The 25,527-nt window shown below is 49.8% G+C and overlaps 1 protein-coding gene across 6 annotated transcripts in view; it reads left to right on the forward strand.

Moving 5' to 3' along the window:
- IL4R (interleukin 4 receptor) overlaps window positions 1–8,095 on the forward strand; it is a 49,837-nt gene extending 41,742 nt beyond the window's left edge. For 5 of the 6 annotated variants that reach the window (XM_032243016.1, XM_032243018.1, XM_032243015.1 and 2 more), the window contains exons 7-10: window positions 706–805; window positions 3,461–3,539; window positions 4,948–4,997; window positions 6,419–7,994. In XM_032243016.1, coding sequence (XP_032098907.1) covers window positions 706–805; window positions 3,461–3,539; window positions 4,948–4,997; window positions 6,419–7,994 — 1,805 coding nt within the window. Of the gene's footprint in view, window positions 1–705; window positions 806–3,460; window positions 3,540–4,947; window positions 4,998–6,418 lie in introns of all 6 variants that reach the window. The other variant, XM_032243014.1, reaches the window with a different exon arrangement.
- Window positions 8,096–25,527: the final 17,432 nt, after the last annotated feature.

Genomic DNA, 25,527 nt, shown 5'->3' on the forward strand with positions numbered 1-25,527 from the left:
AAGAAAGAAAGAAAGAAAGAAAGAAAGAAAGAGGAAGAGAGAAATCACACGTATCCAGATGACAGTGAGAGCTGGGAAGAAAATAAAAGCAGAGGAAAGGGATGGAGCGATGGGAGGGGCAGTGGTAGGGAGGGTGTTGGGGAAGACTTTTTGGAGAACGTGACAATGAAAGTGAACAAGGAGGAGGAGCCGACCGCGTTGAGATGATGGCAGCAAACGGTATGGACAGACCGCTCTGTTCTGAGTGCATTATCTATTGATTAGATCATGTAATCCTTGCAACAGGCCTGCAAGATAAGTTCTGTCATTAACCCCATTGTACAGATGTGTAGACTGAGGCACAGAGAAAGTAAGGGACTTGTCCTGCGTCACACAGCAAGGGCAGAGTGAGGCTTCGAGTCCAGGGCGACCAGCTCCTAAGTTGGTACATTTGACTTCTGTGCTTCCGGAAAGAAAGAGCAGCAAGTTCAAGATCTGGAGGTGGCACTGAGCTTTGGAGGCACAGAGGACAACAAGACTGCTGGTGTGACAGGGACTCAGTGTGCAAGAGGGAGAGTGGGAGAAGATGGGGTGGAGGGGTGGTCGGCAGCCAGATCGTGAAGGGTCTCGGTGGAGGATCCTGACCCTGTGTCTCCAGTCCTGGGAAGTAGAGCCCAGGCTGTACCATGGCAGACCCCTGCTCATGGCTTCCCCTCCCACTTCCAGCCTACAGGGAGCCATTGGAGAAGCACCTCCTGCTGGGCGTCGGTGTCTCCTGTGTTGTCATCCTGGCCATCTGCCTGTTGTGCTATGTCAGCATCATCAAGTGAGTCCTGGGTTCAATGCCACCAAGCAGTCCCTCTGGAGTGCAGGGTGGCAGGGACTTGCCCCTCTGATCTGCCCCTTTGTAATCCTCTCATTCAATAATACATATTTATTGAGCAGCTACTATGCACCTTGAGAGTAAAGCTGAGACCAAGATTGACAAGGACCCCACATTTCTAAAACTGACATCCTAGTGGGGAGACAGAAAATACATATCAACCAACAGATGGTTTTTTTTACCAACAGATGCTTTTCCATAGTGACCCATGCTCTGAATGCACTAGACCAGGGTGGAGGCCAGAGATCTTCCGGTGTGCTCTTTGCAAGGGGGGCCAGGATAAGACTCTCCAAGGAGGGAAAATCTGAGGGGGACCCTGACCGGGGAGAATGAGCTGGCCAGGGGCAAGCAAGATGGAGTCATCCCATATCCTCTAGACCCCGGGTGCCTGGGCTCTAGACGAGGCAACTGGGGACATGCGGTAGGAGCCAGAGGAATTTGTGACGATTGCCCTGATGGAGTCAGGAGACCTGGGTTTGAATCCTGGCCTTGAAGCTTGGTAGCTGGTGGCTGACCAGTTGCTGAAACCCCTTAGCCCAGGGTTCCTGCTTTGCAGATTGAGAGTGATGGTGAAAACGTATTTCATCAGCCAGAAGAGGCTGAACCACAGTAAAGGCTGAGGAAGGAAACAAGTGGCGAGTGTCTGGGAGGTGGTAGAAGGAGTCTTGTTTCCAGAGAGCTCTTGCCAGCCCTTGGAATCATGGTGTCTCAGAGCCTCAGTTCTTCCATCTCTGAAATGGGACTAGCAAGCTTGACCTTCCAAGTCAGAATTAGAGGTGACTGGGGAATATTAACTTGACTGATGACAGTGCCCGCTCTTGGCCTGGCACACACGAGGTAGGCAGGGAATGCAAGTTCCCACTCTGTATTTTGTCACTGATGCCTCCAAGTAACCCTAGGCTCATCTCCTTGCTCTGAGCCTCAGTTTCCCCATCACCTATACCACTTCCCACTCCTCATCACCAGGTCCCAGCATGTAAGCCTCTTTCCTCTTTGCTATTCTTTGTGTTTGGTTTCTTGTTTTGTTCTGTTTTTTTTTTTTTGGTTTTTTTTTTTTTGTTTTTTTTAGACAGGGTTACCCAGGCTGGAGTGCAGCGGCACGGTTATGGCTCACTCAGCCTCCAATTCCTGGGCTCAAGTGATCCTCCCATTTCAACTTCCCGAGTAGCTGGGACAGCAGGCACGTGCCACCACGTCTGGCTAATTTTCTTATGTTTTATGTTTTTTTTTGAGATGGAGTCTTGCACTGCCACTCAGTGAGCCGATCTCGGCTCACTGCAATCTCTGACTCCCATGTTCAAGTGATTCTCCTGAGTAGCTGGGATTACAGGCGTTTGCCACCACACCCAGCTAATCTTCGTATTTTTAGTAGAGACAGGGTTTTACCATGTTGGTCAGGCTGGTCTTAAACTCCTGACCTTAAGTGAGCCACCTGCCTCGGCCTTCTAAAGTGCTGGGATTACAGGCATGAGTCACTGCGCCCAGCCAATTTTCTTATGTTTTGTAGAGACAGGCTGTCACTTATGTAGCCCAGGCCGATCTTGAACTTCTCCCCCTTTATCTCTATTTATGGCACTTATTGCCATGAATGAATGATGTCATATAAGCATTTTTTTTTTCTTTTTTTGAGATGGAGTCTCACTCTGTCACCAGTCTGGAGTGCAGAGGCATAATCTCGGTTTACTATAATCTCTACCTCCTGGGTTCAAGTGATTCTCCTGCCTCAGCCTCCCAAGTAGCTGGGATTACAGGCACCCACCACCACACCTGGCTAAGTTTTGTATTTTTAGTAGATACAGGGTTTCACCATGTTGGGCAGGCTGGTCTCGAACTTCTAACCTCAGGTGATCCTCCTGTCTTGGCCTCCCAGAGTGCTGAGAGTACAGGCAGAAGCCACCATGCCCAGCCTCATCTAAGCATTTCTGTCTCCATTTGTCATCCATCTGCCCCTCTTGAAGGTCAGTTTAATCTTTGACAAGGCAGGCATCTTTGTCTTGACTGTTCCGGCCTCGGGGCCTGGCACAGTAAGTCAAACATAGAAGGTGCTCAATAAATCCATGTTGACTGACAACGCGGGCAGAGGCTAATTCAGAAGCCGTCTGAGGACCTTCCCTCCCAGTGATGATGCACCATGGCCCCAGGCAGGTCAGGAAGATAGAAGATGTGTGTTCTTAGGTCCCCCAGCTTCCCAGGCCATCCCAGGCCACTCCCCGGTCATTTGTCCTCAGCTGCTCTGGAAAAGGGATTCTTGAGGGGAACCTAGAGTTTTCTCTGCAGTTTGAGTCTTTCCTGATCCCCTGGGGTCTCATTCCCACTGAAGACACAGGTGGTCTCATGGGATCCCTGCTCTGGATAACAGAGTGTGAACCTGGCTCTGTCACCTACCAGCTGTCATGCTTCCTCCTTGCACCTCACTCTCCTCATCTGTAGAATAGGGTTAACAATAGAATCCATGTTACTGGGTTAGTGAGGAGTCGGTGGTTTGACCAGCCTGGTCTCTGACGCTAAATAAGTATTGGTGACAACGACCATTTTTATGGGAGGAGCGTTCATCTGTCAGTAATTCAAAGATCAATGCCTTTTCCTTTTGTTTTTCAGGATTAAGAAAGAGTGGTGGGACCAGATTCCCAACCCAGCTCGCAGCCCCCTTGTGGCTATAGTAATCCAGGATCCTCAGGTAGGAGAGGGTGTGGATGGGCATGTGTGGGACTGCATGCATGAAGAAGGGTGGTTCCGAACACCTAGGCTGTTAAGGACATTCACTGGCTTCTGGAGTGGCAAAGGGGCAGTCAGGAGGGAAGCAGGGGAGGCTGAGGCAGCAGCTGAATGAGGTCATGAGGAGACCAGGCTTTCCCACCCCTTCCCTTGGCAAAGGGATCTTCTGGGGTTGATCTGTTTCTTTCCCTCCTCTTGAGAGTGACTGTTAGGCTCTGTGTCATTCCCTGTCTAGAGGCCAGAAGGAAAGGAAGGAGAGGGTGACAGGCTTTCTGTGTCTCCCTCTTAAGCATGAGAAAATGCCCCCGAAGCACCAGCAATCCCCCCTGGGTTCTCATTGGCCTGAAGTGTATCCCACCCCTGAGCCAGGGGCAGAGTCAGCTTCCCCAAGGCAATGGTCCTGTGGATGAGTGGGTGGGGTTTACCTGAGCAGGATTAGGGTTCTCTAGGAAGGAGAAAGGTGGGGATACAGGTGCTGTCTAGAAGAGAAGGTCTGAGGGTCCTTGCTTCTCCAGGGACTCTGTAGCAGGCTCTGGAATCCAGTGGTGTTGGCTTTGAATCCTGACTCTGCCACTCACCTGCAGTGTGGACTTGAGCAAGTTGCTTAATTCTCCAAGCCTCAGTTTCCTCTTGTGGGTTATGACAGTGTTTACCTGGTAGGGCAGGTATTGGAATTTATGGAGACAATACATATAAAGTGTGTATTCCAGCCTCTTGCAAATACTAAGTGCCATTTATGTATCGGTTAGTGTTTGCTGTGTAACAAATAACCCCAAAATGTAGAGGGTTACAACAACAACTTTATTTAGCTCCTGCTTCTGCAGGCTGACATTTGGGGCTGGGCTCAGCAATGAGGGTGACAGGGTAGGCTGGGCTGGGCAGATCTGGACTGAGCTGACCTGTCCCCATGGCCTTTCTCTGGGTCTGACAGTTGGCTGACTTTTACCTGGGACAGTGTGGCTGCCTGAGTCATGTGCCTCCCACCCTCCAGCAGGCCGGCCCAGCTTGTTCACAGAGTGGCTCAGTTGTCAAAGCTGGGAAGTCCTAAGGCTTCTTGAGATCTGGGTGCAGAACTGGCACGATGTCACTTCCATCTCATTCTGTGGGCCCAAGCAAGCCCCAGAGGCAGGTTAGATTCAAGGGTTGGGAGGAGATTCAGAGCACTCCTCTGTGGCCACTTTTGCTGTCGACCACAGTCCCCGTGAATAGTAGGACAGTGTCATTAATTCCCAGGAAACTGAGGCTCAAAAAGCATAAGTGACCTGTTGGACTTCCGATCTGTGTGATGTCCAGGCTTGAACTGCATTGCCGCACTCCAGGCCGGGCTGCAAGGCCACTCTGCTGTTTCATTGGCTGCTTCTGTATTTTAGGTGTCACAGTGGGAGAAGCGACCCCGAGGCCAGGAACCAGCCAAGTGCCCGTATGTATCTGAACATAGGTCATAGCCAGCATGCATTGGGAAGGTGATGGAATTGGAGCGGCAGGCCCCCAGCTCCATGTCTGCCTTCTCTTCCCTGGCATTCGGTCATTGTCCCTATGACATTAGGCTTCAAGCAACGGCGGGAGGAGGGGTGTTCTGGAAACCCGCACTGCTGGCCAAGCCCCCTGAGTTTGACTGGCATGTCAGGTACATGGCGAAGCCCCTCGGGAGCGCTGTTACAGTTTACAACCAGGGCAGCAGTGCCAGTTGTTAAAATATTGAATTCATTATATACTCGTCGGCAAAGTCCCACTATCCTGAGCACTCCCCGCTTTTAAAAAATATATACAGGATCTCACTCTGTTCCAGTGGTGCAGTCATAGCTCACTGGAGCTTCAATCTCCTGGGCTCAAGTGATCCTCCCACCTTAGCCTCCCGAGTAGCTGATACTACAGACGTGCATTACCACGCCTGGCTATTTTAAAAGGTTTTTGCCTGTAATCCCAGCTACTCAGGAGGCTGAGGCATGAACGTCGCTTGAACCCGGGAGGCGGAGGTTGCGCTGAGCGGAAATCACACCACTGCACTCCAGCCTGGGTGACAGAGTAAGACTCTGTTTCAAACAAATAGATAAATAAGTAAAAGAAAGTAAGTTTTTGTAAAGACAGGCTCTCGCTGTATGGCTCAGACTTATCCTGATCCCTTGACTGCGGCACTGCCCTGTCAGCTCCTTCCCCAGGCTTGCAGGACCTCCCCACTCTCCAGAAACTAAAGAGGGTCCAGGACCCTGCTTCAACCCTAGGACCCACATCTTTTTTCTTTTTTTTGGACACAGGGTCTTGCTCTGTCCCTCAGGCTGGAGTGCAGTGGTTCACTGCAGCCTCAGACTCCTGGGCTCAAGTGATTCTCTGGCCACAGCCTCCTGAGTAGCTGGAACGAAAGTCATCCACCAACATGCCCCGCTAATTTTTTTTTATTTTTATTTTTGTAGAGATATTGAGACAGCCTGGGCTCTGTTACCCAGGCTGGTCTACGAACTCCTGAGCTCAGGCGATCCTCCCAAAGTGCTGGGATTACAGGTGTGAGCCACCTCACCTGGCTTCCATAGCCATCCTTCTTGGTCATGGCTTGGTGTTGCTTTTAATTATCATCATCCACAAAGACTTCTTATTCCACAGAACTGAGCTTGTATTTGGTACCAGGCCATGTGCTAGGCTCCAGAAATCCTAAAGACACAGGCCTTACCCTCCAGGATTTCCCATTCTAGCAGTATAAACTGATCAATCATTGATTATAAAGTTAGAAGGCATGTCTACAGTAGACTGCCATCACGACATGGTGATTTCAGGCTGGGATTTGAAGAATGAATAGGAGTTTTTCAAGTGTCAAAACTGAACCCTGACCAAACTTTGCTTTTGCAGACACTGGAAGACTTGTCTTACCAAGCTCTTGCCCTGTTTTCTGGAGCACAGCATGAAAAGGGATGAGGATCCCCTCAAGGCTGCCAAAGATAGGCCTTTCCAGGGCTCTGGAAAATCAGCATGGCACCCTGTGGAGATCAGCAAGACAATCCTCTGGCCCGAGAGCATCAGCGTGGTGCGGTGCGTGGAGTTGTTTGAGGCCCCAGTGGAGTGTGAGGAGGAGGAGGTAGAGGAAGATAAAGGGAGCTTCTGTGCATCGCCAGAGAGCAGCAGGGATGGCTTCCAGGAGGGCAGGGAGGCCATTGTGGCCCGGCTCACAGAGAGCCTGTTCCTGGACCTGCTCGGAGGTGACAATGGGGACTTTTGCCAGCAGGACATGGAGGAGTCGTGCCTTGTTCCACCTTCAGGAAGCGCGAGTGCTCACATGCCCTGGGATGAGTTCCCAAGTGCAGGGCCCAAGGAGGTGCCTCCCCGGGGTGAAGAGCAGCCTCTGCACCTGGAGCCAAGTCCTCCAGGCAGCCCGACCCGGAGCCCAGACAACCCGACTTGCTCAGAGACGCCCCTGGTCATCGCAGACAACCCCGCTTACCGCAGCTTCGGCAACTCCATGAGCCAGTCCCCATGTCCCGGAGAGCTGGGTCCAGACCCACTGCTGGCCAGACACCTGGAGGAAGTGGACCCCGAGATGCCTTGTGCACTGCAGCCCTCTGAGCCAACCAGTGTGTCCCCTCCTGAGCCAGAAACCTGGGAGCAAATCCTCCGCCGGAATGTCCTCCAGCATGGGGCGGCTGCAGCCCCCACCTTGGCCCCCACCAGTGGCTATCGGGAGTTTGCACATGCGGTGGAGCAGGGTGGCATCCCGACCGGTGCGGTGGGGGGCTTGGGTCCCCCGGGAGAGGCTGCGTACAAGGCCTTCTCGAGCCTGCTTGCCAGCAATGCCGTGTCCCCAGAGACATGTGGATTTGGGGCCAGCAGTGGGGAGGAGGGGTATAAGCCTTTCCAAGATCTCATTCCTGGCTGCCCCGAGGACCCTGCCCCAGTCCCTGTCCCCCTGTTCACTTTTGGACTGGACAGGGAGCCACCTTGCAGCCCACAGAGCTCACATCTCCCAAGCAGCTCCCCAGAGCAATTGGGTCTGGAGCCAGGGATAAAAGGAAAGGACACGTGGAAGCCCCCACTCCTCCCGGAGCAAGCCACAGACCCCCTTGGGGACAGCCTGGGCAGTGGCATTGTCTACTCAGCCCTAACCTGCCACCTGTGCGGCCACCTGAAGCAGTGTCATGGCCAGGAGGATGGTGGCCAGGCCCCTGTCGTGGCCAGCCCTTGCTGTGGCTGCTGCTGTGGAGATAGGTCATCACCCCCTACAACCCTTCAGAGGGCCCCAGACCCCTCTCCAGGTGAGGTTCCGCTGGAGGCCAGCCTCTGTCCAGCCTCCCCGGCACCCTTGAGCATCTCAGAGAAGAGTAAATCCCCATTGTCCTTCCATCCTGCTCCTGGCAGTGCTCAGAGTTCAATCCAGATCCCCAAAATCATGAACTTTGTCTCCGGGGAACCCACATGCATGAGGGTCTCTTAGATGTGTGGCCTCTTGTTGCTGAGGTCTGCAGATGAGGACTGGGGCTTATCCATGCCTGGGAAATGCCTCCTCCTGGGAGGCAGTCAGCCTGGCAGATTTCTGTTGTTGTTGTTTTTTTTTTTTTGAGATGGAGTTTCGCTCTTGTTACCCAGGCTGGAGTTCAATGGCTTGATCTCGGCTCACCGCAACCTCCGCCTCCTGGGTTCAAGCAATTCTCCTGCCTCAGCCTCCCAAGTAGCTGGGACTACAGGCACGCACCACCACGCCCAGCTAATTTTTGTATTTTTAGTAAAAACGGGGTTTCACCGTGTTGACCAGTATGGTCTCGATCTCTTGACCTTGTGATCCACCTGCCTCGGCCTCCCAAAGTGCTGGGATTACAGGCGTGAGCCACCACGCCCGGCCCTAACCTGGCAGATTTCTAAAAGACTCGAAGAACCGTTGTATGAAGGTGTTAGGTCCCACTGACATTGGCCTAACAGTGGGCTGCAGAGACTGGACCCCTCCCTGTGGCATTGGGCTGGGCTTGCCACATCCCGTGAGAGTAGAGGGCACTGGGGAAACTGAGGCTCTTGGGCACCTTGACTTGTGAACAAGTTGTTGGCCATTCCGTCCACAGCTTCTGCAGCAGAGTGTCCCGTCCCTGTTGTACCCACCCAAGGCAAGTTTTGTGCACCAAATCACCATGGCCCACGTCTCTCACCCGCCTCCATCTCACTGGACTAGAAGCTGAGCTTAGAAACTAACAAAGCCATCAAGGGAATGACTTGGGCGGCCTTGGGAAATCGATGAGAAATTGAAGTTCAGGGAGGTGGTCATTGCCTAGAGGTGCTCATTCATTCAACAGAGCTTCCTCGGGTTGACGCTGGAGGCAGAATCCCGGCTGTCAAGGGATTCTCCTTCAGTGAAGGAGAGCAGCAGAGGACTTGAAAAATAGCTGTGACTAAAGCAGGGACAGTCTGCTGCCAAACACCCACGCCTAGTTGTATGGCTCTTCATCATCATGGGACCCCCAGAATAAACACGCCCAGCTACCTTGTGACCAGATGCAAAGGACACGGTTGCTGGCAGCCACAGAGAAACCACGGACCCAGCCCGGGCAATCCAGACAGCAGACGTAAGGCAGCGGCAACCCTGCACGTTGGCCCAGACGTCAGATGCTGGGAAAGGCGGGGACCACAGGTTGAGTAATGCTTGTCTGTGTGTTTTGAAGATAGATAGTTTTATCACCTGTTATCTGTGTTTGCTGAGGAGAGTGGAACAGAAGGGGTGGAGCTTTGTATAAATAAAGTTTCTTTGTCTCTTTATTTTTTAATGTATTGACCAAACACACTGCTAGGCACTGCTGTGAGTGCTATGTCTCTGTCAACTCCTGGCATTCACCCATCAAGAGAGCCAGAGCTCAAGAGGTTAAGGAACTTGCCATCAGTGTTTGGGTTCCGCAGACAAGGATTCAGTTGATTGAGGAAGTGATCCCAGGAAACCCTGCTAAGGGGTGGGAAAGTGAGGCAGGGAAAGGCATGAACCAACAAAGTATTACCCGAAAGGGATCTTGGTCCAGACCCCAAGAGAGCGTTCTTGGATCTCATGCAAGGAAGAATTCATGGCAAGCCCATAGAGCCAGTGAAAGCAAGTTCATTAGGAAAGTAAAGGAATAAAGGAATGGCTACTCCATAGAGCAGCCCCGAGGCCGCTGGTTGCTATTTCATGCTTATTTCTTGATGATATGCTAAACAAGGGGTGGAGTATTCATGCCTCCCTTTTTTGGACCATGGAGGTAACCTCCGGACATTCCCATGGCATTTGTAAGTTGTCGTGGTGCCGTAGTGTAGCAGTAGGGACGACCAGAAGTCACTCTTACTGCCATCATGGCTTTGTTGGGTTAGAGCCGGCTTCTTTACTGCAACCTGTCTCATCAGCAAGGTCTTTATGACCTGTATCTGGAGTGACCTCCTAGCTCATTCTGTGACTAAGAATGCCTTCACTTCCTGGGAATGCAGTCCAGTAGGTCTTAGCCTCATTTTACTCAGCCCCTCTTCAAGATGGAGTTGCTCCAGTTTACACAAACAACTGACAAAAGAGTGAGTTATCCAACAGATTACCAGTGTGGGCAACTGACGCTTACCTGCTGGGGATCTCTGAAAGACCATGCACGGCACATGCCCGGAGTTATCCCTGCAAAGGGGAGGGAGCTGGGGTATTTGTCCACCCACTCCAATCTATCATTGGTTGAGAGCTGCTTCCAGGAGCATTAATTCTTCAGCACTTCCAGCTACTCCAGGAAAAAATAAATTCTTCAACTGAGATTTGGAGGTGTTGAAAGACTCTGGTACACCAAGGAGACGTGGACTGGACACTAACAGTGGCTGACACACTTTGTCAAGGTCACACAGCTAGTTAGCGACAGGCCTATAGTGGAATATAGTGTCTCTGTCACCCAGACTCTCTGTAGTGATCTGCACTTCACATCCCAGGCAGGCAGAGTGATGGAGTGGGCCTCAGATGAACAGGCTGGAACCTAAAGCTCCAATGTCTGTATCACTTTGCATCTCAGTAGCTGCCCTGACTCCACACTTAAGAGGCTTGGCCATTTGAGATTCCTTCCTGCTCTCGGAGCCTTTGTAATACACTGGAAATGATGGGGAGCTCTCTGTCTCACATGCAGCCTGACGTTTGTTAGAAACACCTCCTTGTGCCAGGCATGGTGGCTCACGGTTGTAATCCCAGCACTTTGGGAGGCCGAGGTGGGTGGATCGCTTGAGGTCAGGAGTTCAAGACCAGCCTGGCCAACATGGTGAAACCCTGTCTCTACCAAAAAATACAAAAATTAGCCGGGTGTGGTGGCAGGCGCCTGTAGTCCCAGGTGCTTGGGAGGCTGAGATGAGAGAATTGCTTGACCTGGGAGGCAGAGGTTGCAGTGAGCCGAGATCGTGCCTTTGCACTTTCAGCTTGGACGACGGAATGAGACCCTGTGTTGGAAATAGATGCTTGGTGCTGCAAAGAAAAATTGGCACTGATACAAAGGATTTTTCAGCAACAGTTTTTACTTCCTGGACTGCAGGAAGGGTACTCTCGCTACCCATCATGCCATGAGAGTACAAAGAACAAAGGAAAACACACAAATTTATCCCTTATGCATTTGGGGTCGTCCTTACTGCTGTGTCTGATCTCCTTTGGCTGGAGCCAGACCTCACAATCTAAACTAAAATCCGATTGGCTAATAACTTGAACTTTTCTAAACAGGTAAAAGCAATGGAGAGCTGGGTGCCTGTGGGCCTGTCCAGCACAGATATCTTAGTTAAAGTACACGGACATAGAAAGTACTACGTGTCTGTAAGCATGGCATGTCTAACAACTACATAGGATAGGGCTTAACAAAGTTATTGGCACACTTATTCTTTAACAAGAAAAGAAACTTTAAAAAGGAACTTTTTTACTTCCATATCCTGTCTCAAAAAAGAAAAAAAGAAACACCTCCTTGTTCTAAGCCCCAATCTGTCCCTTTAGCTGCCAAAATCACACAGTTTATAGATGGAGAAACAGTCTTAGGAAAAGAGATTTGCCCAAAGTCACACAGAGAATGGCAGAGCCTGAACTAGCCTTCTAGACTTCTTGTCTCCAAAAACTCTTTATAATAAAATATAATTTTAAATAAAAATAGATATCTATTCAGGGTCAAGCAAGATGCTAAGTGCCATCCACCCGTGTCATTTACATCTGCAAACAGCTCCAGTCAGCAGGCTCACTGATTGTCCCAATTTTACAGATAAGGAAACAGGTCCAGAGAGGCTGAGGATTAGCTTAGAGCCACGCAGCTAGGAAATCCTGGAGCCAGGATTTGAACCCAGATCTGACCTAAGAGCTCCCAGCTACCATGCTATGCTAGCTCATGTCATCCTGGCGCCTACTCAAATGTTGGCTGGAATCCACTTTGCCTGAGCATTGTCTCAGAAAAATCTAATTTAAAAATTAGGCAGCAAATAGAAAACATATTTGAGTGCTAGAATGCAGTTGAACTGGGAGCTCAACACAGAATAGAGGCTGGACTCATGGTTCCCTCCCCAGGATATAGGCAAAGGAAACCCAGGTTGTTGGCCTCAGCTCCCATTACTGAACTGGCTGGGCTTTGGGAAGCTGGAATGGAAGGCTGCACAGAGACACCTCCCATCTGGCCTTAAACCCACCCTGCCAGGCTCAGGGAAGCTGGAGAAAGCCCAGCCAATCTTCCTGCTTCCCCAGCTTCCTACAGGGAAGGAGGGAGCAGAGAAGCCACACATCCTCCCAGTATTTACTAAGCACCTGCTGTGGACCAGGCACTGTGCAGAGTGCTGGGGGCCACACCTGTAATGATAGAAGTGAGGTCTCTTCCCTTCTATCAGTGGAGACAAAGGCATTAAATAGACAGAAGGACACGATGCAAACACTGATGGGTGCTACGAAGGGGGCAAGTGGGGCCCGATGTGTGAGTTGCGCCCCCAGTGTCTGGGGGAAGAGCAATCAGGACGAGGGTAGAGCGAGTGCAGAGGCCCCAAGGCACCAGGATTTTGGCACAATCACGGTCCAGAAAGATCGGCGACAGCAAAGTTAGCCAAGGGCTGTGGTGGGACATAAGGTCAGCCAGAGGGTGGAAGTTGTATTTTGGCTTAAGTGCACATTAGCTCCGCCCACTGAGAAACCTGATCCAATAGAAACCAGTCTTTTGTCAATCGCCCCAACCCCAAAACATAACCCACCCATAATCAGGAGCCAAGGACGGGAAGTGGAGGTCCTGGAAGTGTTCCTCCAACAGGGTCCCCTTCCACCTTGCAGAAGTTCAGGATTCAGGTTCCTCTTGACAACAGCGACTGGGGTGGATGAAATCCTCACTGCTGGTGTTCTCACTCTGGAGCACAGTGACTCCAACTAGGAATGAGGTGACTCACACCAGGGAGCTGCTGGCTGCCAGGGAGCTTCTGTGACAAAGGACTTTTTAAAAAACCTCCGGAAAATGTGGCCCTCGGCCTCCCATGCACTAGTCTCTGAATTAATCAAGGAACCCAAGGGCCTGTGGGGTGTGAAAACCCAGGCTACTTCTCTGTGTCTCCTTTATTCTGCCTGTGCCTTAATCTTCTCATTTGTAAAACAGAAATGATAATAAAATCTGCATTGTAGTGGTCAGGCGTGGGGCCTCACGCCTGTAATCCCAGCACTTTGGGAGGCTGAGGTGGGCGGATCACTTGAGGTCAGGAATTCAAGACCAAACTTGGCCAACCTGGCGAAACCCCATCTCTACTAAAAATATAAAAATTAGCTGGGTGTGTGGCAGACGCCTATAATCCCAGCTACTCAGGAGGCCAAGGCAGAGAAATAGCTTGAGCCTGGGAGGCGGAGGTTGCAGTGAGCCATGACGGCACCACTGCACTCCAGCCTGGGTGACAGAGCAAGATCCTGCCTAAAAAAAAAAGTCTGCGTCATCGTCATAGGGTTGTCCTGAAGGTAGTGTCATCTTCATCATCTCTTGAGTTTCCTCTGACCTGACTGAGGCGCAGGAGGCAAGAGTGAGAAGGTACAAACAGCTTAGATATCGAGACCAGCCAGCCCGGTCACTGCTCTGGGCTTCCTCCAAGGCCCCTGCCATGGTCTCTAAGGATTCCTGCTGCCTTTGGTTAATCTGGACATAAGAGCTTGCCAGCCTGCGCCCTTCCACAGCCCCCCTGTACTCTCGGGCTGTGCCTGCTCTTCCGGGGCACGTTCTGACTGCAGGCCTGGAGATTCACTCCTTCATTCAAGTATTTATTGAGCAACTTCTTCCTGAGAGGCAGTTGTTAAAGCCAAAAAAAAAAAAAAAAAAAAATTCAGATATGAGCACGGATCAAAGTTTTATTTTAAATTTGTCAGAAGGGAATCAGAAGAGAAAGAACATCGGTTCAAACAACAATCTTAGGAGGTAGTTTTATAGTCAGACAAATGAATGTCTAGAATCCAACAGAACTTTGTGCTCTGATGGAAATGTTTCAGGCTGTTCACTAAAGCAGCCCCAGCCCTTGAAATGTGGCTTGTGTGACGAAAGAACTGGTTTTTAAATTTTACTTAATTGCAGTTAATCAGCATTTACATGTTAAATGTTAGCAGCTGCATTAATTAATTAAATAACATTTAAATTATTATTTATTTGTATGTATTATTATTTAAATGTTATGATCACATAAATTTTATTCAAACGTACCTCTGTGCAGGGGAGAGGGAAAAGAGAAGAATAGACTGCATCAAAAGTTTGCCCCCAGAGCTACAGAGGGGTGGGGGAACCTGGTGGATCAGGTGGGCCCAACTCAGGCTGGCCCCCGCCCTGCAAGAAGTAGGCAGGGTCCTGGGCCCAGCAGATGTCAGCTGCGGGAGTTTCCCAGCAGCCCCCGCGGGGCTGGACCAGAGGGCAGGAGGGGACGCCCCTGGGTAGCTGCGCCAGAGGGGACTTAGAGTGGCCTGGGCCCTTGTGGAGGGCTTCCAGAGATGTTGATTTGGGGGTACTCCCTCAGGCCTGCCTTTACACAATTTGTGGGCGATGAGGGGATGAGAGGGAAGAGGGAGGAAGATGGCAGTGAGTGTGTCTGTGGTCCTTTCTTTCTTTCTTTCTTTCTTTCTTTCTTTCTTTCTTTTTTTTTTTTTAACAAAAAGCGGCTTATTGCGTTTTTCTGATTACTGTATCAGCACGTGCAGATCTTTTCCTATTCAGAGAAAGCCTGAAGGTATAAAGAGGAAAGTGAAGAAAAACCACCGGAAATCCCATCCCCCGCCCCTGCATCTGGTACTGTGTGGGCGATCTCAAAATGAATGCTTGTTTTTGAAGGTGTAGTATCTCGGTGAACATCCGGTTGAACAACCTTTCTGACTTTATTTTTCCCACGGAAGTTATTAATTAAAAAACAACAAGCAGAACACACAAAAAAAAAAAAAAAAAAAAAACCCAGCAAGTGTTTGAACTCCCACTTCGAGGGAGGTCTGACGTCACTGGATCCTCCTGGCGGCCAATGAGGGTACGTGGGACTTGCCCACGATGTGCCGTTGCTGTGTGGCGTAGCCGGGCTTCGAACCGGATTGCTAACTGCCCTGTATATACCATGGGCTCATCCTCTTCTTCCCTGGTTCTAGCTCAGAACGGAGACTCAGAGGAACACAGGCTCTGCTCTCACCCTGCCTGGTTAGGTCCTGCCAATTGCCAATTCCAAGCTGTGTGATGGTGGGAAAAGTATTCGCCCACTCTGGGCCTTAATTTCCTCCTCGGTAAAAGGTACAGTGGTGGGGTGAGCAGCAGATGACTCAGTGGGTGGAGGCCAGGTGACACCCGGCTGCCCTTGAGCTTAACTTGCCTGTGATGGTGGCGGGACCATGTCAGTTCTTCCACCAAATCCCACCTGTTTCCACCACACTTGTTGACAAGCCAGAGGCACCGGCCTGGGTGGAAGGGGTGTGAAGAGGAGGTCAGCTCCCTGGTCCCTGCTGCCCCCTGGTGACCACACCAGCACCAGCACCTGCTCCATTCCAGCAGCTCCAGGTTGTGCCCAGAAAACTTGACCTGAGAGACCCCCACCCACCTGATCACACCTCTCTTCCATCTCTGCATTTTCCAGCAACTCCCCCAGCACCAGACAAAGGAGCCTAATGCCCATTAGACATGCTGTGTGGCTCCGGGCCAGCACGTAACCTCTCTGTGTTTGATTCACCATCTGTAATATGGGAATCATTACGGTACCTGCCTCACATAGCTGTTGTGAGAATTAAATATGTTAGTACCTGCAAGGCCCTTAGAACTATGCCTGTGGCTGGGCACAGTGGCTCATGTGTGTAATGCCAGCACTTTGGGAGGCCAAGGCAGGTGGATCGTCTGAGGTCAGGAGTTCAAGACCAGCCTGGCCAATATGGTGAAACCTTGTCTCTATTAAAAACACAAAAATTAGGTGGGCGTGTGGGCAGGCTCCTGTAATACCAGCTACTGGGGAGGCTGAGGCAGGAGAATTGCTTGAACCCAGGAGGTGGAGGTTACAGCGAGCAGAGACTGTGCCACTGCCCTCTAGCCTGGGTGATGGGGCAAGACTCTGTCTCAAAAAAGAACTGTGGCTGCAAATAGTTAACGCCTTAAAAGTGTTTGCTAATATTTTCTTCTATTTTTTTTTTTTTTTGGACAGTGTCTTTCTCTGTCACTCAGGCTGGAGTGCAGTGTCTTGATCCCAGCTCACTGCAGCCTTGAACTCCTGCGGTCATATGATTCTCCCACCTCAGCCTCTCAAGTAGCTGTGACCACAGGCGCACATACCAACCAAGCCTAGCTATTTTTTTTTTAATTTTTGTAGAGACAGGGTCTCACTAAGTTGCCTAAGCTGGTCCCAAACTCCTAGGGTTCAAGCGATCCATCCACCCTGGCCTCCCAAAGCTCTGGGATTACAGACATGAGCCACCGAGCCTGGCCTGCTAACATTATCCTTAAGATTGGCTGAATAGGTCCGTGGATTTTGTGAGAGGTAAGGGTATAAAACATAATTAGACAAAATAATGACATTCTAAATTTAACTTGACTTTATTGCAAAAAGGGCGGAATGGACCAACAGTAATCCAGGACAAAAAGTTGTCCCAATCCCATCATTCCACCCACTTGTATTCGTATCTGTTCATGCCACTTCTATATGTTGTTTACATGCAGAGTCCATGTTTGCACATTTGCAATTTTATATCATCCATTTCTCACCATACGTATACATACACATACACATACACATACACATATACACACACATATACATACACATACACACACACATACACATAAACATATACATATACATACACATACACATACACATATACATATACATACACATATACATACACACATACATATACATATACATACACACATACATATACATATACATACACATATACACATACATACACATACACATATACATATACACACATATACATACACATACACATACACATATACACATACATACACATACACATACACATACATACACATACACATATACATATACATATACTATCCCTGACATTTTTATCTTTTTCCCTTATGCTCGTCCATACCCAGATGTATAGGACCTTGCCCCAGACTCAACTTCTCTCTTCCCCATGGACCCGAGTTGCCGAGCTGCCAACAGGTATATACAGCGAAGGAGAATAAGACAGAGAGAAGCAGAGCTGCCGAGAGAAAGACAGACAGAGAAGACTAAACTGATGGATCCCAACTCCGTGATGATACCTGACTCCAGCCACAGAATGCCCCCTGACCCGGCCACAGACTGACTTCTGATCCTGGCCACAATCCACCTCCCGTCCTCCACCACAGAATGGCTCTGACTCAAGCCAGGAGCTGAGTCTCCATCCATGTTTTTGACTTACTCATGATCCTGGTTGCGGGCTGACCCCAGCCACATGCTGACCCCGACCCTCGCCACAGATGGCTCTCTGACCCCAGTCATAGACTGACCTCTGATTCTGACCCACCTTAGTGTGATCCCACCCAGGAGCCGATGTTTCCTGGGACATGCCCTTGGCCACCTGCTGCTCTGCCCTGGGCACACCAGGCCCTACTCATCCTCCCACTTCCACTTGTGCCACCATTCACGATTTCCTGATTTCTAGCAGCAGATTTAGCTTGAGCTGGTCAACATAGCTAGGCTGTCAGATCTTCCTCTGCTGAAGGACCACAGAGCAAGCCAGCAGTTCTCCTTCCTCATCAGAAGGCCCCTGTGCCACCTTCCTTTCTGCTTTGGATGGTGCTTTGGCAGCCACCTTGCGATCATGAGGAGACAAGCCTGGAGATGAAAGGAGGGGTTCTGAATATGGCAGAGTGGAAGAAGAAAGGGGCCTGCCTGGATCTTTGATTACATCACCTAGTGATCAAACCAACCTTAAATTCTTAAAATGTCAGTGTGCTTTTCTTTAAACCACTGCGAGGTTTCTTTTGCAGTCATAAAGCAACCTTAAAGATTGTAGTAGGTAGAATAATGAAACGCCCAAGATGTCCATGTCCCAATCCCTGGAACCTGTGAACATGTTACATTACATGGCAAGGGGGGATAAAGGTTGCAGAGGGAATCAAGGTTGCTAATCAGCTGACCCAGAGATGTAGAGGGAAATTACCCTAAATTATCCAGACAGGACTAATATAATCCCAAGGGTCTTCATAAATGCGAGATGCAGGATAAGTGAAGTTAGAGAGAGATTCCAAGATATTATGCTGCTGCCTTTGAAGATGGGGGAAAGGCCCACAAGCCAAGGAATGTAGGTGACCACTTGAAACTGGAAAAGTCAAGGAACAGACTTTCCTAGCATTCCCGGACTGAACACAGCCTTGTTGCCACCTTGATTCTGAGCTCAGTGAGACTGGGTTCAGACTTCTGACTTCTGGAATTGCAAGATCATAAAGTTCAGTTTTTGGCCGCTAAATTGTGGAAGTTTGTCACAGAAACAATGGGAAACGAACGCACAGGTGCATTCATGAATTCAACTTTAGTCTCTGGAGTCTTCCTCAAGCACCTTCCCCTTTCTCCATCCTCTCCTTTGTTATTGGCACTCAATCTTCACTTCCAGAGGTTCCTGCCAAACTCCTGCCCATTCCCTATCGGCATCCACCCTCTCTTGTTAGAGTGTACGTAGGGCAGGCAGGCTCCACGGCTGCGCACCAGACAGCAGCCCATGGCCCGGTGCTCAGAGGACCCCTACTCTTCAATGTTATGCTCTGAAGTCCCCATTTTGAAATTCTTGGCCGGGCACGGTAGCTCATGTTTGTAATCCCAGCACTTTGGGAGGCCAAGGTGGGTGGATCACTTGAAGTCAAGAGTTCAAGACCAGCTTGGCCAATATGGTGAAACTCCGTCTCTACTAAAGTTAGCCAGGCATAATGGGGCATGCCTGTAATCCCAGCTACCTGGGAGGATGAGGCAGAGGTTGCAGTAAGTTGAGATCGCACCATTGCACTCCAGCCTGGGCAACAAGAGTGAAACTCTGCCAGAAAGAGAGAAGGAAAAGAAAGAAAGAAAGAAAGAAAAAGAAAGAGAAAGAAAGAAAGAAGGAAGAAAGGAAAGAAAGAAAGAGAAAGAGAAGTAAGGAAGAAAAGAAAATAATTCTTAAAAAAAAATTTATCTCTGAGATTGTGTTTTGTAGGGGGAGTTTCAGTGGGAAGGAGCACGCATTCAGGGCTTGGAGCCTCAGCTCACACATGGTGCCACCTCCTGCCTGCTTCCCTGGGACACCTGCCACCTGGCTGCTTCCCTGGGACAGGCTCCTGGCCACCTGCTGCTCTGTCCCCAGCACACCAGGCCCTAGTTATCCTCCCACTTCCACCACCATCCATGACCACTGATGCCTTCTGCCCCTGGAGGAGGCCTGGACACAGGTGCAAAGGATGGTCAAGGTCAGTAGCTCACTTCATGGGACCTTGGCGTGGAGCATGCTGGCAGCCATTCCTACCCCAGGGGTATCTTCCGGGCAGCCAGAGGCCACAACTTGGCCCACTTCTAATCCAGGAACCAAGAGTCATCTTGAATTCTCAGCCCTTTTGTTTTGTTTTGTTTTTGAGACATAGGCTCACTCTGTCGCCCAGGCTGGAGTGCAGTGACTCAATCTTGGCTCACCGCAACCTCTCCCTCCTGGGTTCAAGTGATTCTCCTGTCTCAGCCTCCTGAGTAGTTGGGATTACAGGCATGAACCACCACGCCCAGCTAATGTTTGTATTTTTAGTAGAGATGGGGTTTGGCCATGTTCGCCAGTCTGGTCTCAAACTCCTGGACTCAAGAGATCTGCTTGCCTCTGCCTCCCAAGGTGCTGGGACTACAGGTGTGAGCCACCATACCAGGCCAAATTCTCAGCCCTTTTCGAATAAGAAGACCTGCATTTTTTTTTTTTTTTTGAGAGGAAGTTTCACTCTTGTTGCCCAGGCTGGACTGATCTTGGCTCACCCAACCTCCACCTCCCCGGTTCAAGCAATTCTCCTACCTCAGCCTCCTGAGTAGCTGGGATTACAGGCATGCACCACCACACTTGGCTAATTTTGTATTTTTAGTAGAGATGGGGTTTCTCCACGTTGGTCAGGCTGGTTTCGAACTCCCGACCTCAGACGATCTGCCTACCTTGGCCTCCCAAAGTGCTAGGACTACAGGTGTGAGCCACCGCGCCCGGCAAAGACCTGCATTTTTATTTTACACAGTGCCCTTCCAATGACGTAGCCGTTCCTGATGTGAGGTCATTCCCTCTCTCCCGGGCTGAGCTGTTTTCTCCCTCTAGACCCTAAAACACCATCACTCCCTGTCTTCAACTGCCTCCCTCTGCTGGCTTTTCCCCCTCACCACGCACATCCACTCAAGTCCTCCCATCTTCAAACAGCCCAAGCTTCCCTCCGCCCCGGCTCCTGCTTCTCCCTGTCTCTCTCCTTCTCTCCCTCAGCCACAGTGCTGGTGCTCCAGAGCTGTCTCCTCTCCTGGGCTCCACTTCCTCCCTCTGCACCTACTCCTCAACGCTCTCTGTGCAGAATCTGCCCGACTCTGCTACGAAACTACTTTCACTGAAGCCAGCTCCATCACCCAAGCCAAGTCTCAGTTTCAATCCACGCTGCTCTGTGGCACCAGCCCCTCCCTCGCTCCCGAAGCTCCGCCCCTCTTGGGTCTCTGCTCCTGTCCAGTCTCTTTTTCTTTCTCTTTTCTTTTGAGACGGAGTCCTGTGTCGCCCAGGCTGGAGTGCAGTGGCGCAATCTCGGCTCACCGCAACCTCTGCTTCCTGGGTTCAAGCGATTCTCCTGCCTCAGCCTCCCGAGTAGCAGGGACTGCAGGCGCGTGCCACCATGCCCGGCTCATTTTTTTGTATTTTTAGTAGAGATGGGGTTTCACCACGTTGGCCACGCTGGTCTTGAACTCCTGACCTCATGATCTGCCTGCCTCGGCCTCCGAAAGTGCTGGGATTACAGGTATGAGCTACCACGCCCAGCCCGTCTCTTTTTCCAAGGTCTTCTCCTCTGCCCTCTTTTACACATTACGGGTCCGCAGGGCCCATCTTGGGTCCTCCCCCCGTCCTCTCTTTTCATGGAGTTAATCTGGACTGGAGTTGAATGGGGCAGGAACCGTGTAGCCCACAGCCCCACACAGTGCTTGGCACAGAGTGTGCCCAGTAAACATTTACTAAATACATGCATGCATGAATGAATGAACGGTATCTTCTAAATATATCTCCCCAGCTGAGATCTCTTGCCTGAACTCCAGTCACACATTCAGCTGCAATTGGGTATGCCTCAATTTCCATATTTCCCACCCAAACATTTCACATGTCCTAGCTAGTAGCCATTCCTATCTCATGAAACACGTTATTATATATTGTATATATTATTAAGTCTTTTATTGCTTATTTTTCATCAGGTCTCCCACACCTCCCCCATAGAAATTAGACTCCATGGGGTGGGGGTGCAGAGATTTCAGCTTGGTTACTCATTGCTTTATCCCGGGGCCTAGAACACTGTCTGGCATATAGTAGGTGCTCGATAAATATTTCTTGGCTGAGCACGGTGCTCATGCCCGACATTCCAGCATTTTGAGAGGCCAAGGCAGGTGGACTGCTTGCGCCCAGGAGTTTGAGATTAGCCCAGCCAACACAGCGAAACCCTATCTCTACAAAAAATACAAAAACTAGCTGGGCATGGTGGTGCATACCTGTAGTCCCAGCTACCGAGGAGGCTAAGGCAGGAATATTGCTTGAGCCCAGGAGGTCGAGGTTGCAGTGAGCCGTGATCACACCACTGCACTCCAGCCTGGACCGCAGAGATCCTGTCTCTAAATAAATGCATAAAAATAGGTAAATAAATAAATATTTCTTGAACAAATGAATGTATCTCCACAGAGACATCCCCACGTCTCAGTTTCAGTTTATCAAAACGAGCTCTTTATCATCCTTATCATACCTCTTCCTTCTGGTTCCTGGTGTTGATTGCTAAGAGAGCGGGTGCCCTCAATTGCCTCCCTCCTTCCTCCCTGCAGGGCTTCCGGTGCTGGGACCCTGCTCCCCAGCTCTTCTGTTCAGCCTCCCTCTGGTATTTCCTGGGTCTATGCCAGTAGCATCTTTCTCAAGCTCTCCCTTGTACCTGTACCACCTTTGTGACTGTGTCCCTTCCCTGTTCCCTGGTGTCCCAGGATGATTTCAGGTGGCCTGTGGGCATGGTGAGTAGAGAAAACAATGCCTTTTTCAGTTCTCTTTCTCTTTGCCTGATCAGCCTCCTACAGGCTGCAGCGTCTAGCTGGAAGTTAATAACTCGGTTTTGGTTTCATTGGGCTTGTTTTTGCACTTCCCTTCTATTTATGGTAAAGGATCCTAATTGTTCATGTGTGATGGTGACAGTATTTCATTTGACAATATATTTAAACAAAACGAGAAAGCCAATGTGAAGAAGATGTAATGATGGAGAAAAAAGGTAAATATGGCAGAAATCACCTGTGTGCATAGGGATGAGGGTTTGGAGAACACTGACGTTCAGGCCCCTGTCCAAACCCCTTTGCAAGCTGACCCTAGTTTCTTCACTTCTCATGTCTTAGACACGGGACCTGACCCCTCTATCTGACCAGCCCTAGACACCACGACCAGCCACGGCTCCCAGCCCACACCATGCAATTTCAACCTCCAAGCCTTTACTCATGCCTTTCCCTCTGGTGGGCATGCCCTTCCCTACCGCTCTTCTGGAGGAACCCTGTCATCCTGCCTGCCCTGCATCTACTCTTCGTCTTCTGACATCACCACCTAAAGGTCCTTGCTGGGACAGCGTCTTCCCACTCAGTTCAGGCAGCTCCCAGAGAGCTGATCTAACTCCTAGCTTTCCAATAGGGCACATGACTCAGGCTTGGCCAATCAGAGCATTCCTTTCCCAATCTAAAGATTGGTTCAGGGACAGGGATATGATTAAAACTGACCAATGAGAGCTTTTCCTGGTAGCATAATTGGAACCATTAGGAAAAGATGCCTTCTTTCCTCTGGGCTTTGTAAGCCGGTAGGTGATAAGTCTTGGCTTCTGAGAGCCCTCCTTTTCTTTGGCCACTATTGAGGCTTCCTCAGCTTGCTTGACAATCAGACTAAAGCCAATACAAAAGAAAGCAGCTCCTAGAGGCAGAGTCTTCCAACCTGAAGAAATTATTTGAGAATCTCGATCCATCCATCCCTGAAACTATATTCCTAAACTTATTTATTTTTTATTTTTAAAACTTATTATTATTATTGTAGACATAAGGTCTTGCTCTGTTGCCCAGGCTGGAGTGCAGTGGCACGATTTTGGCTCACTGCAACGTCAAACCCCTGGGCTTAAGCAATCTTCCTGCGTCAGCCTCCTGAGTAGCTGGGACTACAGGCACAAGTGACCATGCCTGGCTAATATTTGTATTTTTTGTAGAAACAGTGTCTTGCTATGTTGCCCAGGCTGATTTCAAACTCATAGTCTCAAGTGATTCTCCTGCCTCAGCCTCCCAAGCTCTGGGGTTACAGGTGTGAGCCACCATGCCCGACCTAAACTTTCTTTTTAAGCAGTCATTTCTGTCACTTACAACAAGAAAGCTCCTTGTGGTTGAAACATAAACTTATTTTTTTATTTTTGAAACGATGTTTTGCTCTTATTGCCCAGGATGGAGCGCAATGGCGCCATCTCGGTTCACTGCAACTTCTGCCTCCCAGGTTCAAGCAATCCTCCTGCCTCAGACCTGAGTAGCTGGGATTACAGGTGCCCATCACCATGCCCCGCTAATTTTTGTATTTTTTAGTAGAGAAGGGGTTTCGCCATGTTGCCCAGGCTGGTCTCAAACTCCGGACCTCAGGTGATCCACCCACTTTGGCCTCCCAAAGTGTGGAGATTACAGGTGTGAGCCACAGTGCTTGGCCATAAGCTTATTTTTTATTGAGACAAAATTTATATGACATAAAATTCACTATTTCAACCACTTAAAAATATATAACTCTGTGAGTTTTAGTGTATTCACAATGTTGTAGCACACACATCACCACTATGTAATTCCAGGACATTTCCACCATTACCTGTTCTCTAAAAAAAACCCAAAACCCTTACCCATATCTGTCAGTTCTAATTGCCCTTCCCTGCTTCCCTGGCAACTGCTGTAAAGCTGTAAAACATCATCTTCTAGGCTGGGCATGGTGGCTCACGCCTGTAATCTTAGCACTTTGCGAGGCCAAGGTGGGCAGATCACAAAGTCAGGAGTTCAAGACCAGTCTGGCCAACATAGTGAAACCCATCTTTACTAAAAATACAAAAAATTAGCCAGATGTGGTGGCGGGTGCCTGTAAGCCCAGCTACTTGGGAGGCTGAGGCAGGAAAATCTCGTGAACCCAGGAGGCAGAGGTTGCAGTGAGCTGAGATCACGCCATTGCACTCCAACCCCGGCAACAGTGCGAGACTCTGTCTCAAAAAAAAAAAAAAAAAAAATCTTCTCAGGTCCAGTGGCAGCAGGTCTTTCCCTGTGAATCCTCCCTCAGTGAGGAGCAGAATTGTTCTCTCCGTTGTCCCCAGGCCTGTATGATCATTTACCATTATCATCTATTTTATTTTTATATTAAATCATGGAATATTTCAAACATAGAGAAAACCACATCTCTTGTGCGTCTCCTATCATGCTCCTTGATGACAGGGACACAGATGCATTCCTTCTTCTGTGCCCCAATCCTCAGCCCAGAGTCTGGCCCGGATGAAGTGTTCAGGAGAAAAACAAAACAGAACCGTGGGCAGAGGCTCGCTGCAAACATCCCAGTCCTAGGCCAGACCAAGACATAAAGATTCTGGCAAATCACCATCCACTGGCTGACCCACGTCTTGGTCAACGTGTCCACGATGGACAGTACTCTTGTTTTTGTGTGTGAAGGGCTGGCAGGGAGCAGGGGAAGGACTGAACCCATCACTTCCCACACTTTGACATTTCATTAAACCCAGAACTAAATTTACAGTTGTTTGCCGTATCTGGGTACCCCCTAAAATTTCCCCAAGCCACACCTACTTCAGAGGCCTCAAAGTAGCACCGTGGGGAGGAAGGGCAGACCAGTGATCTCGGGTATACTGACTTATTAATAACTCCCATCTGTCTCAGTTATCCCATCTGTTCAGTGGAGCTAAGAATATTAAATGCCCCATTGGATCATCTGAGGATTCAATGAGTGGACACTTGTAGAGCACTTAGGATGGTGCAGGTTCATGTCTGAAATCTGCTAAACAGGACGCTTCTGCTGGGGGACCCAGCGGTGCGTGAGATTGCTAAGCTGCTGCACGTGCTGCTTCCTCTGCTGCAAATAACTCTTTTCTACCCCTCACTTGCTGCTTTGCTCCTTTCCACTTCAGCTTAGATACTACCTCCTCCAGAAAGTCCTCCAGCTCCCCAGGCACGTGGTCAGTGCCTCTCTTCTTGGCTCCCTCACACTGAGACTTCCCCATCAGTACCTTCAGGTGCCCAGTAGCTGGTTCAGGGTAAGTGCTGAGTGAATGAAAGAACAGATCGGCATAGGCATCAAAAGATGA

Source organism: Sapajus apella, unplaced genomic scaffold (assembly GCF_009761245.1).
Source record: "Sapajus apella isolate SASKATOON/1434 unplaced genomic scaffold, GSC_monkey_1.0 scaffold51, whole genome shotgun sequence".
NCBI classification, from domain to species: Eukaryota; Metazoa; Chordata; class Mammalia; order Primates; family Cebidae; genus Sapajus; species Sapajus apella.